This window comes from Dromiciops gliroides, chromosome 3 (genome assembly GCF_019393635.1).
Source record: "Dromiciops gliroides isolate mDroGli1 chromosome 3, mDroGli1.pri, whole genome shotgun sequence".
Lineage (NCBI taxonomy): Eukaryota > Metazoa > Chordata > Mammalia > Microbiotheria > Microbiotheriidae > Dromiciops > Dromiciops gliroides.
In genome coordinates, this window is record NC_057863.1 from 548,298,050 (window position 1) to 548,311,921 (window position 13,872).

General features: G+C 42.3%; 1 protein-coding gene across 8 annotated transcripts in view; it reads left to right on the top strand.

Annotated features, from left to right (window-relative positions):
- The first annotated feature begins 1,456 nt into the window (after positions 1-1,456).
- Positions 1,457-13,872, top strand: part of EMSY (EMSY transcriptional repressor, BRCA2 interacting) — a 100,073-nt gene continuing 87,657 nt past the window's right edge. For 4 of the 8 annotated variants that reach the window (XM_043995720.1, XM_043995716.1, XM_043995722.1 and 1 more), the window contains exons 1-3: positions 1,457-2,067; positions 4,511-4,619; positions 10,094-10,193. In XM_043995720.1, the coding sequence (XP_043851655.1) occupies positions 4,550-4,619; positions 10,094-10,193 (170 nt within the window). In that variant the 5' untranslated portion in view covers positions 1,457-2,067; positions 4,511-4,549. The remainder of the gene's footprint in view (positions 2,068-4,510; positions 4,620-10,093; positions 10,194-13,872) is intronic. The other 4 variants (XM_043995715.1, XM_043995719.1, XM_043995717.1 and 1 more) reach the window with 1 other exon arrangement.

The following is a 13,872-nucleotide window of genomic DNA, read 5'->3' on the forward strand; positions in this document are numbered from 1 at the left end:
GATCAAATAAGTATAACATGTAAAGGGCTTTGCAAATCTCAAAGTACTATATAAAAGTTAGCTATCAAAGCTGGCCCTCCTCACACCCATTTAACAAAGAAAATGAAACTCAGAGAGATAAAAATTGCTAGTCTAATTCACATAATTGGGTCAGGTCTTCTGATACTACCTGAGCTTTTCTTTTAAAAATTTTAAAAAATTACATTTTATTTCACTTTCATGAAGATCTCCCTCCCATTTCCCCCTCCTTCCCTCCTTGAGAAAACAAGAAAAACAAAAACCAAAATCTTGTCACAAATGTGAAGTCAAATGAAACAAATTCTTACATTGCCATATTAAAAAACAAAACCAAAAACTCAACACTACCAAAGTCTCAAGCTGCAGTCTAAATCTATCCTCTATCAGAATGTGAGTAGCATGTTTTTTACAGCGAGTGTTCTAGAATTGTGGATGGTCATCATGTTGATCAGTGTTCCTAAGTCTTTGAGTTGTTGCCTTTCTTATTGTATAAATTGTTTTCCCTCATTCTGCTCACTTCGCTCTTCATCAGTTCATACAAGTCTTCCCAGGTTTCTCTGAAACCATTCCCTTCATTATTTCTTACAGCATAATAGTATTCTATCATATTAATATACTCTAACTTGTTCAGCCATCATCCTTTTGATGTATGCCCTCAGTTTCCAATTCTTCTAGTGGGTACTGAATAAAGACTAGCTTGCTGACTTGCCCTCACAAAAAGAGGGGCTATCAGTATGATAGCATGAGTCCTTTTCCTTTTTCTTTGATTTCTTTGGCAGCATATCCCTAGTAGGGATATAGCTGGGTCAAAGAGCATTGACGGGTTAGTTAGTAGCTTTTTGGACCTGTGTACAGTTCCTCCAACAGGGCATTAATGTGCCTGTTTCCCCCCCCCACCCCCCTCCCCCAGCCCTTCCAGCATTTGTCATTTTCCCTTTTGGGGGGTCAACTTTGCCGATCTAAGAGGTGTGAGGTGGAACCTCAGAGTAGTTTTGGTTCGCATTTCTCTGTTATTGATTTAGAGCACTCCCTTCCCCCACCCTCAATCTGGCTATGAATAGCTTGGGTTTCTTCCTCTGAAAACTTTAGTAGGTCTTCACACGTGTAGGTCACTTTGGGAAGGACTTTGACAATCATCTCCTTTAGTAACCAGGTTCAACATTGTTATCGTGGAGAAGCTCACACACAGATAGACACACACATAGAGACACACCACATCCCCCTCTCCTTGTCACAGACAGCAATCGGAGTAAGGAGCCTCAGGCTCTTTCCACCACACCCACCCACACGCACGCACTCGCGCGCGAGCACACACACACACCTGCCCTCGGGCCTATCAGGTGAAGAGACCTGCCCTAACCTGGCGCGCAGTCGAAGAAGGGTGAATGAATGAGTGACTGCGCATGTCCCTTTCCGGCACCCATACCGTCGTCTTCCGCTACCTGCCGCGGGAAGGCTGTTGGCCGTTGAGGGACTCGGTTCAGACCTCTGGGAAAACGAATCCATTCGACCGTTCGGCAGCGAACTGCCCCACTTTCCTTCACGCTTCACTCCCTTTGGAGGGTAGACCGCCAAGCCTCCGGCTCGGACAGAACTACGCTATCTCGACCACTACGTGTGACGGCACACGTAGCCGCGAGCGCAATTGATTGGCAGGGCGGAGCGAAAGGGAATCGAGGCGCGCCAAGAGCGCAGAGGGGAGGTGGGCAGGGAGAGAAGAAAACTACAGTTCCCAGTCTGCTTCGCGCAATGTAAGGTTTTGGGGCGGTGGACAAAGGTTCGGGCAGGTATACGCAGCTTGCCCCTACCAGGGTACCTCTGCCCCAGGGTAGGAAAGCCAGGCATGGAGGTACCCACCACCTTTTCCCCGTCCAAAGGCGGGAACATCGTGGGCACTACAACTCCCAGGCACCGGCGCGCGGCCGCGCCTGCGCCTTGGCGCCCGTCGCCATCTTGCCCCCTTCTGAGGAACCGCAAAACAAACCCAATTCCTGCTGGCCCGGGTCTCGTCGGAGGAACCTTTTAGATGAGCCGCGAAAGGCCAGGCAGGTGGGTCGCCCCGGGGCCAGGCTTTGGGAAGGGGTGGCAGGCTGGCCTCGGCCTCCTGGGCCTGGCAGCGCTGAGGAGAGCGCGGTGTCCCCTCCTCCCTCCTCCGCCGTGCCCATCCTCCGTTGTCTCCTAACGGGATTGGGGGGGCGGGGGACGGGGACTGGGGTTCGGGTCCTTCTGAGGACAGAAGGAGGCCGGCAGGCCCAGCCTGGAGCCGGAACCCGAGGGTGGTCGGGGGGCCCCGGGGCGTTCGCTGCCGCTCCTGCCCCTCTCCGTGCTTGTGCTCATAGCAGCCCCTGTCCCTCTCTGGCCTCCCTGTCCTCCCTCCCCTGCAAAGCCAGGGGTTTGCACCAGATGGTCCCCGAGGCCCCTTCCAGCTCTGACGTCCGGCGTTATTTTAGCTCCCTTCCTGCTCTGACACGCCGTGTTCTAAGGTTCCCCCCGGCTCTGACATCTTAGGTTCTAGGATCCCGCTCTGACATTCCGTGCTCTCGGTTCCAAGGTCCTTCCCCGCTCCACCATCCTGGGCTCTCTGTGTTCTAGGGTCCTTCTGCCTCCAACATTCCTATGCTCTCCATGTTTTAGGGTCTTTCTGGGATGGATAGCGTCCCGTGCTCTCTGTGATCGAGTGTCCTTCCCAGCGCTAACGAACATCCCGGGCTGTCCTTGTTGGAGGCTCCTTTCCAGCCCTAACCTCCCGGGCTCTCCGGTGTTCTAGGGTCCTGTGGGGGTCGATAGCGTCCCGTGCTCTCTGTGATCGAGTGTCCTTTTCCTGTGCTAACGTCCCAGGCTGTCCTTGCTGGAGGCTCCTTTCCTGCCCTAACATCCCATCCTTTCCGTGTTCTATGGCCTTTCCAGTACTAACATTCCTATGCTCTCCATGTTCTACAGTACTCAGCTCAGTAACATCCTGTGCTGTCTCTCTTCTGGGTCCTTTCCAGCCCTAGCATCCTGGCTATAGTGTTCTCTCTTCTCCCTGTTCTAGGATCCATTCCAGTTCTAACATCCTATATTCGCTATTTTCTAGGGCCTTTCTCAACTCAGTAACATCTCTATGATCTAGAGTTCTTTTCAGCTTTAACATCCTATGCCATCTCTGTTTTAAGTCCTTTCCAGCCATAACATTCTAAGCTCTAGGGTCCTTCTCCGATTGATAATATTCTGTGCTCTCTATGTTTTAAGCTCCTTCTCAGTTCTAACATCCAATTCTTTCCATGTTCTAGAGTCTCTTCCATCTCTGATCTTCTGTATTCTCTATGTTCTAAGGTCTTTCCTAGCTCAGACACCCTGTGCTTTCTATGTTCTGGTGTCCTTTCCATCTCTGACATTCTTTGAATAGAGGTGCAGGGGGCAGGGAGGCTAATGTTGGCTTCCATGGGGCCAGAATCCTTGTCATTTGATGTCCTGCTGTGGCACCGAGGCTTCAAATGACATTGGGGGAGGGAGGCAAAATTGGGATAGAGCTGGTTGGAAGAGAAGGGGCCGAGAAGTGTTGGGGTGGGAAAAGTGGGGCTGAGGACAGGGAAAGTTGGAAATGGTGGGGGGATGGGTAGGCAAACTCTTTTTGCTGATGCTGTGTGCATATGTTTGGCCAGTGGGAAGCATGGAAAGGGGTCGTTTTGTCCCTCTGTGTGTGTGTGTGTGTGGGGGGGAAGAGTGGGAAAGGATGGGTGGCCTCTTGTGATTTTGTGTGCCTGTATTTGGAGGAAGAGGTAGAGTAGAGATGAAAGGGGGTGGGAAGGATAAAAGAGTCCACACAGATTCTGTGTGAATGTATTTGGTTGGGGGTGGGGTGGGGAGAGGAGAAAGAATGAAAAGGTAGAGGTGTCCATCTTGTGTTTCTGAATGCTTGAGTTTAGGGGGAGGGAAAGGGTAAGGGAGTTGAGAAAGATAATCAAGCTGGGTAATTGTAAGGAGGAGGCAGGCTCTGGTCGATGACATTTATGAGGGAGAGACACAGTGGGTTTGGAGTGGGGTTTTTTTCCTTTAGCATAATAAAGTAACAGTTTCTTTGGTGAGGCTCCTGGCCCATAAGGTCTTCCAGTCTGTGTGTACCTTTGTTTTGGGGCATGGGAGAGGGCCTGTATCCTCCACTTCCATAACCCTTGCCCAAGGAAACTGATTTCTCATGGTTTTGCTCCTCTTTTGAAACCTTCTGTTCTGTCATTGTGTTGTTACTTGGTTTTAATTGCCCGTAGATCATTTGGGATCACAATGGATCCAGGTAAGGAGAGGAGTAATTAAAGCAAATAAATCCTTATTTTTGTGAAGATTGGCAGAGAAAGTTTGAAGAACTTGTTGCAGGTACTGAAAGGCTTCTCTGCATATTCCTCAAAAGTGGGGAAACTGCTCTAGTTGGAAAAGTCTATATTTATTGGAGTACCCTGCTCTGGATAACTGAATGGATGCATTTTGGTGATGTAAGTTTTTTCCTTATTTGTAGGAAAGATAAGCTCTGTGGGGCTACAAAACAGGAGCAAGGATGCCTGTTGTATGGCCAACCCTTCTGGATCTCAGCAGGGATGAATGCAAAAGGATCCTTCGAAAATTGGGTAAGGTATCATAATGGGGTTCAGAATTTTCATGAACTGTTTTTTTTCGGTATTTATATTCATTTAATGATGATTTTAATCATAATAACTCCCTTTTCTTTTCTTTTTTAATTATACTTTTTTTTTTTTTGGTGAGGCATTTGGGCTTAACTGACTTGCCCAGGGTCACACAGCTAGTAAGTGTCAAGTGTCTGAGGCCGGATTTGCAGTCAGGTCCTCCTGAATCCAGGGCCGGTGCTCTATCCACTTTGCCACCTATCTGCCCCATAACCCCCTTTTCTTGAGTGCTTTAAGGTTTACAAAGCATTTTGTCCACCACAACAAAGAGAGTTAGATAGTATCTTCGTTTTTCAGTGAGGAAATTCAACCCAGTGGGGATTCTTTGGGGTCATAGAGGAAGTAATTGTTTGAGTCAGAACTAGGTTTTCTGACCCTCAACACCCACTATTGTTTGTTTCTGCTAATACTAGTGGAAATTAGATCTCATTTCATTTCAACTAATATTAAATATCTAATGCCCATAGAGTACTGTAGAAATGAATGATAATGAAGCTTATATGAAAAACCATTCCTGTCCTCATGAAGCTTTCATTCTAGTAGGAGGATAAGCTGGATACCCAGATAATTGTAACAAATAATAATACATGAGGAAATTGGCTAAAAAACAGAATTTCAGACTCAAGGACCTATTCTATTGTGCTTTTTGCATTCCACCTGTTGGTCATAACTTTACTGTATTTGTCATTTTGTTAGACTTGCTGTTGTGATGCTTTTAGTAATCACATTTTAATGTCAACAATTAGTACTAAACTAAAAATTAACACCTGCTATTAGTTTGTCATGTTATCCATTTGGATAACTCTTGAGTTGGGATCTTGGTTTAAAGCAGTGTAGCCTAGTGGAAGATCCCTGTTTGGGATCCAGGATTCCATATGTGAATTTGGACAAGTCACTTAAACTTCTTTTCCTTTAATTTTCACTTCTGTAAAATGAAGGATTGGGACTAGATAACTTCTGAAGTCTCTCTTGGCTCTAAGCTCCTAAGTGTGCTTTTCGAGCACTTATAAACATTCTTTCTTGGTAACTTTTGTTACTCCTTTAACTTTTTTTTCCTGTGTGCCAACTCTTCAGCTTTCAATGGCTTCATCTTGCCTGTAGGATAAAATAGAAACTTCTAAGTTTGGCACTGAAGACTTTGCCTACTCTTCCCCTTCCTGCCATCTCCCTTTGAGCCAAACTACTTGATGGATGTTATTTAATCTTGTTCTGCCTTCTTTTACAACTGCATTGTGTCATTGCCCTTCATGCCTTGAATACATTCTCCTATCTGCTTACTGAAATGCTTCTCTCAACCACCACCTCTATGGACATTTCCTTGATGCCTTCATATTCAACCTCCACCCCCGTGATGAAAGTGATCTGCCTCAGATTTTTCTGAGAGCATTTTGTTCTGATTCCCTTTCACTCCCCTTGCCCCATTCTCCCTGGTGTCATACTTGTTTATGTATACATTGTACTCTACTTAGTTAGACTATATGCCCCTTGAGGGCACAGACACTGTTAGTTTTCATCTTTGCATCCCCAGTGCTAGGTACAGAGGCTTCATTGCACACAGATGCCTAATAAATGTTCTATACTGATGTTACAGTGGTTTGGTATACAGAGGAAATCGGATTTTATTTTACAATATGGACTCATTTAATGATGATGAATAAAAAAGGGCTACAGGCAAACACTTGCCATTTGAGATGGCAGCAGTAGATCATTTTGAGATTTAAAGACTTTTTTGGCTTTGCATCAAGAGATTAAGATTAAATATAAAAGTGTGACCTTTAACTATAAACATATCCCTGGTCACAGTCAGAGCTGTGCCAGTAAAGCTACAGTGGGGCAGAGACTAAACAAAAGAAAACAGATCCTCGAGCACAATGTCATTTATAAATAAGTGGTCTTTGGCTTTGGAAGGGTGAGGGTGGGCAAGAGTCTGCAGCCATTTCTACCCCCAGCCTCCTTCTTCTGTTTATTTTCATGACAATGAAAACCTTTGCATTGCTCTCAAATACTAGGGTTTCATTGAAAATTGTGGGGGGAAAGCACTATTTTAATGGTCAGTCATTTTAAAATAAGCTTTCCTTTCTTTTCTTTGATTGAAATAAAGTTCAATGCAGGATAATAAATTCAAGTTTACTTCAGTAAAAATGAATTGAGAGATAATTTCTTTCTCTTGCACCTGTAAGGGTTGTCAATCCTCCCCTCTCTCCAGTCCGTGTTTTTTAAGCGATACCCAAATAAGCACACTTGAGAGAGAACTCAGTATTGTAGAGTGCTACAGTGTAATTAAATGGCTGATTTGTATAAATTAAAATGTTTAGGGCTTTGTAATATAAACCCTAATAACAATTTAGTTTATAATGTGTTTATGCTGTGATTTCATAAGCCAATTAATACGTACATGTCTTTGGAGGTAACACTTTAAGATAGTTTGGCAACTGTGATAGCAATAGAAAATAGATAACTGTACCCTGGATGCTGTAGCCATAATGGCACTCATCAGACATAACCAGACAGTGTGGGAAAAATGGGAAACATCATGGTGTTACAGGGGAAAGCTTTACAGTACAGGTAGATTTCCGGAATTTTTCACAGGAGGAAGAGGGAATGACTTGGAGTACGTAACTGAAGTCAGTATTCTAGCTTTGTGTGAGGAAGGAACCTTCCTTGGCTGCTTCTCTGCATGATGATTAAGTTAGGATTAAACTGTGTGGAAACGTTGGCATCATTTAACTATTTTAATTCTTTATAAATTGTTTCTCCTCAACTACTTCAAACTCAAAAAGTCCAAAACGAAATTCATCTGCTCTCCCATCTCTCTTCTTTCTGACTCCCCTACTTCTGCTAATTGTATCGAAATTCTCTTAATCATCTAGGATTCAGTCCTTGGAGTTGTCTTTGATTATTTCTATTCTCCCAGTCTCCACATTTCTAAGTAGTTGCCAATTCCTTACTTTTTTTTTAACCTTTATTTTCTCAAATTCAGGTCCTTTCGATTCCTAATGTAGTTTAGGCCTTTATTACTTTTCACAAAGACTCTTTCTAGTCTTCATACTACCAGACTCTACTCATCCTGCTAATTCATGGATAGCACATAATTCTTTTCTGTGAGTATGTCATTTTCCTGCTCAGCATTCAGTGGCTTCCCCATTGACTACTGAATAAAATGCAAACTCCTTAGTTTGGAATTCAAAGCCTTCTCAGATCCTGCTCAACCTACCTTTCAACTTCATTTACAGCTACTCGGTTCTATAGTAAAACTGGGCTACTTGCCATTTCCTAAGCATACCTTTGCATGTACCTTTCCACATTCTGTTTCTGTCTACCTCGATTATACTCTTCCTTATCACTGATAGTTGAAATGTTCTCCATCCTTCAAGGCTCAATTAAAATGCTGTTGTCTCTAAAAATAATTTAATTCTCCAGCCAAAAGTTTTCTGCTCCCACTGCACATCAATTGCTCTTTCTATTTGTACCTTTTCCTAGTGCACTTAGGTACTTAATTTGCTTTGCTTTTTTGTGTGTCCACCTCTCTTACTAGAATGTAAAATCTTCAAGGCCCTAAACTACTATCTCATTTATGTTTGTATCTTAGTTTACTTCCCTCTACCTCAGTTCCTCCATTTGTGGAATAAACAGGATGGACTAGAATCATTAAGTGCCCTTTCACTTCTGAAATGAAATTATATACACAATTTTATGCTATTTGATTCTGTGGAAGGATAGTAAAATAAAATTTCCTGGCACTAGGGCCTGGCAAACTTTGTCTAGGAGGGTTATTCAGGCTCTCCTGATCGGAGAAAAGCAGAGGATGCATTATAGTTTCTCATTTTAGTGCTCATTCTGCCATCGGATTTGAAGGAGTAAGAACAGGGTGAAACTTTAGAATCCTAGACTTTTAGACTTGGAAAGAACTTTAGAGACAGCCTAATCCAACCCCTAATTTTATTGATGGAGAGACTAAGGGCCAGAAAGAGGAAGTACTTTGCCCAAGGTCAAACAGCAAATTACCGCCAAAGCCAGGGCTGCTGGGGGCTTTTGCTACTGTACAAAAATGCATTTTTAGGCAGGATTTAGAGAAGCATCTGCAGGTAGACCCGTGAATGAATGGCCCTGTGAGATTTTCAAAGCATTTTCGGAATTCTGTAGCATTAGACCCATGGCCTCTGAATGGCACCATAATGCTCAAGGATTATCAGCCTGAAGTCATCTCTTACTCTTTCCTTCCTTCATCCCATAGAGCCTTTTATCTGACGAATCATTGAAATGTCTGTTGAATCCAGCTGCTTTTCATTCCTAATGGACTCTCATCAGGGCCTCATCACTTCTTGCTTAGACAATCATAATGGCCTCCTAACCTTGCTTACAGCCAATTCCTTCTTCAGTTCGTTTATCCATTTGTGCCATTTGCATCGTGTCATTCCTCTATTAGAAAATCTCCAGTGGCTTTCCATTCCCTACCACGTAAAAGAACAATCCCTGACTCTGGCAGTGAAGCCTCTCCATGCTCCGAGGTTCAGTTTACCTGTTAGCTTATACTATTTCCCTTCTCTGTTCTATGCATACAGGATTATTTTCTGTTTCTTTCTCATTCTGTTCTCACCCACAACTGTGTGCCTATGATCTTCCTTCATGTCTGGAATAGTGTCTTCAAGTTTTCATTTGTTGAAGTCTCTTTCCTCCTTTGGGTCAATTCAGATGCCACTTTATCCAGGTAGTCCTCTCTAGCTCCTTCTCTTCCCACATCCCCCAAACCCTGAAAGTAATTTCTTCTCTTTCTGTCTCTCCCACCATCTTCTTCCTTCTCCATCTCTCTATTCTTCCTTCTCCCTTTCTCTCTTTCTGGCTCTCTTACAGTTTTATTCCCAGTGCCTAAAACAAAGACTTGAACACAGCATATATTTAATAAATATTTGCACTGAATTAAATTGCCTTACTGGTTACTCAGGCATTGAGTAGCCGATACTTTGGCTGTTTTGGCTTTAGTGTCTGTATAAAATAGAATATTTCCTTCCAGATTTATTACTTAAAGTGTGTTTATGCCTGAGACTTGAACAAGAGTCATTTGCAGCAAGATGAAGTACTATGTGTTTACTTATGATATTTTAGCAATAGGGTTTTTATTTTAAGGAAACTTTTCTTTGATTATGTAGTGTATTTGAATGTTTCTTGTAGTGAAATTTTATAGTTCGCCTTACTGAATTTACAACATTAAAAGCTTATGATAAGGGGCAGCTAGGTGGCGCAGTGGATAAAGCACTGGCCCTGGATTCAGGAGTTCTGAGTTCAAATCTGGCCTCAGACACTTGACAGTTACTAGTTGTGTGACCCTGGGCAAGTCACTTAACCCCAATTGCCTCACTCCCCCCCCCCAAAAAAAAACCAAAAAGCTTATGATAAAAGTTGTTTTTTTCCTCTTCTAGAATTGGAGGCATATGCTGGAGTTATCAGTGCCTTGCGGGCACAAGGGGACCTCACGAAGGAAAAGAAAGATCTTCTTGGGGAACTTTCAAAAGTTCTTAGGTAAATATCTTTCTTTTAAATGTGAAGCAGATTTTCATTTCCAGATTTCATTACAGTCAGTAAACATTTATTAAGTACCTACTATGCTAAACTGAAGATACAAAGAAAGGTGAAAGACAGCCTCTGATCTCAAGGAGCTCACACTAAGAGTAATATAAGATAAGCTTTATAACTAACTATAATATCCAGCATAATGCTTTGTGAAACAAATTCTTGAGTTTTCACATTATTGGTGCTGCTAAAAGAATCTCAGATTCTAGTTTTGGCTTATGGCCAGTGTTCCGGTGGGAATGTTGATTAGTTATGGGATTATAGGATTTTTGAGCTTGAAGGGACCTTGTAGATCTATCAGATTCAACCCCCTCAGAGATAAGAAAACACTCAAAGAGGGGGAATGACTTATTCAGGGTCAGACAGTTAGTACTAGCCAAGATCCCAAGCTAGGTCCTCTGATTCCATATCTAGTCCTCTTTCTGTTATAGTATGGAGCTGTTGCATCCAAGTCTGAGTCAGTGCTGAGGCAGGTTTTTGTTAGGTCCATAAGGACGTTTGGTGGGCTAAGATGTCCTTGAATCTAGACAACGAGGTGGGGGAAACTGGCTGCAAATGGTAGAGGTTACTTTTCACTAAGATCATGTGTAACATCAGGAAATAATATGATAATAGTTTGAAGACTAGAACAGACCTTTGAAGTTATCTAGTCCAACTCTGGTCCAGTACCTCTCATTTTACAGATGAGGAAATTGATACGTTGGGGAGCTTAAAGGACTTGCCCAAGATCATACAGCAGGTAGCATAGAGCAGAATTAGTGTTCAAATCCATGTCCTTTGCCTTGAAGTTTACAGTGTGTTTTCCTTGCAGCAACTCTACAAGGTAGATTAAGTATTGTTAGCCCTATTTCAGAGAATAAGAAACTTGTGTTTCCAAAGGCTTTAAATTGCATCTTCCCAATCACAGCTGCTTACTGTAAGAGTCAGAATTCAAATTCGGGTCTCTTAAGTCCAGGTCTAGCATTATTTTCACTACTCAGTGGAATGCATTGTGACATTTGATTTAGAGAGGAATGATACCTAATCATAGCTGTTTGGTATTTCAAAGTGAAGAACAATTGAAGAATCTAGGGATGTTTATCCTGGAGTAGAGAACTTGGAAGGATGTGATCATTATAAAGGCATATATTGTTAGATTCTCAAATAGGAACTAGCAATTTCCATGTTGGGTATTCCCCAGCACCTAGCAAAGTGCTTTATGTACATAATAGGCAAAGCATGAATGGAGTGAACAAGAAAGTATTTATGAAGCATTCACTATGTGCTAAGTGCTGAGCAGTCAAAAGCAAAGAATGGTCCCTGTCTTCAAGGAGCTTACATTCTATTAAAGGATGATAGCATATATAAGTGTTGTGGTTTGGAAAGACAAAGGGATGGTGAGCGAACCCCTCAAAGAGTGTATTTATACACTCTCACCTTCTTTCTTCTTCCTCTTCTTCCTTTTCTCCCTTCCTTCCTCCCTTCCTCCCTTCCTCCCTCCCTCCTCTCCCTCCTCCATCCTTTCCTCCCTCCCTCCTTTCCTTTTATTGCATTTCTCTGTCTTGTTCAGGCTAGAAGTATAGCAGCCATTCACAGGTCCAGTACCACTGCTGATTGTTCTGGAAGCTTTAATCTGCTTTGTTTATGACCTAAGCTGCTTTGCCTCTCCTTAGGCAGCCTGGTGAATCCCTGCTCCCTGGAAGCTCTAAATATCGTTGCTCAACTTAGTACAAACACTCAGTTGGCTTTAACCCTGCTCAGAACTCCTGATATCAAGTGATCTGCCAATTTTAGCCTCCCACAGCAGGGGTTGTAGGCACAGACCACCAAATGTGGTCATACTCTTTCTTTGATTTGGTGATGGTTCCAGAGCTAGAATTCAATTCAGCAGGCATTAGGCAGCAGCAGTGGTGGTGGTGGCGTGGTGGCAGGTAGAAAGGGATATGATCAAGTAAGGTATTCTTAGATAAGATAAGCAATTTATGGTGAAGGTAATTCTATTATAACTTATATTGATAGAGTCTAATTTCTTTATCAGAAAATTTTCTACTAACTAAAGTCTCCCTGAAATTTAAAACTATTATTTCTTGTTTCTTCAGTGGAAGGGAGAGTAACTTCTATTTGTATTTTTCATGAACTTGAGGACATTATTAATTCATTCCTTAGTTTTATCACCAACAATAAAGAAACAGTTTTAGGTCTAGTTATTAGTTATTAGACTGTGAAATGTAATCTGTTTAGTTTTTCATTATCTCATATTTGTTTTTTCATTATTAGTAGGGCATTTAAAAATTATTAGTCATATGATATGGCACAGAAGATAAATAACCAGTGAATCGAGTAAGATGCTATTATCCTGGTGTCAGTTTTCAGTGTAGAACACCACATTAAGATTAGATTCCTACCACGAAAGGCAGGTAGAATGTCTTTTACTCTTTCAAATCCTGTGTTTCATTGGGCATAGAAATGAATATTCCTTGAGCTGGTGGCCCGTCTTCCCATCTAGGATAGGAATCTTCTTCCCAGTCTTCCTGCTAGATGATCATCTCCCTTCCCCTTGAACAAAGAGGTAATGTGGTATAATGGCAGCCACACTGGATTTCTGGAGTTGGAGGCTTTGTGTTTAAATCTTGAGTTCTGTCACCACCACCAAGACTATGGGTAATGGAGATGGTAGTGGTGCTGGTGACAATGGTGTTAATGAAGATGATGGTGATGGTGGTGATGACATGTTAATTTCTATAGTGCTTCCCAATCACAACCTTAGGAGTTAGGCAGTACAGTTATTGTTACCCCTGTTTTAGCAAAAAGAAAAGTGAGATTTCGAAAAATGAACTTGCCTAGGGAAACACAACTACTAAGTTTCAGATGTGGAAAATTAGCCCTAGTCTCTAATTCTTGAATTCAGTGCCTTCACCATTATAGCAAACTGCCTTTATCTTTTTGGGTCCTCTCTATAAAATGACAGCATCAGAGTAGGTGGTCTTTAAGATTCCATCCAGTTCTAAATTCCATCAAATTTCTGCCACTGAAGAGCTCAGTACCTGATGAAGTTGCTTATTCCATCACTGGAAAGCTGTGATTGTTAGAAAGTTTTTCCTTAATTTAAGTTTGAAATCTGCTTTGCTTTAGTTTCTTTTATTCTTATTCCTTTCAAATGCTTGAAGGGCTGTATCCATGTAACCTCTAAGTTTTCTCTTTTTTAGGTTATGAACCTCCTTTTTGCTTTGCACTGAGTTCAATTACTTGTTTGGTCAGAGTAGAGTTTGTACTCTTCCCCACACCATCCCTATCCCCACCTCCCGCTCCCAAATCTGAATTGTCTAAAATTTGCATTGAACCTCTACTCTTTTTTCCCCCACTGAGGTGTGTATATAACCATGTGCACACAGTTTTCTTTTTTCAGCTCTTGAGTTCAGCAAACACTTAGTAAGCACCAATTATGTGGAAAATATTATTCTAGGTAATAAAGTTGGAAAGATGGAAAAAATGACAGTCTTTGCCCTCAAGAAGCTTACAGGTTAATTGAGTAAATCCACTTACACAAATAAGAATAATGTAAGACTTTATACTTATCCTCTAAACCTATAGCTTTTAGGTTACTATTTGAGGGTACCATCATACCTCTGGTCATCCAGGTTCACCACTT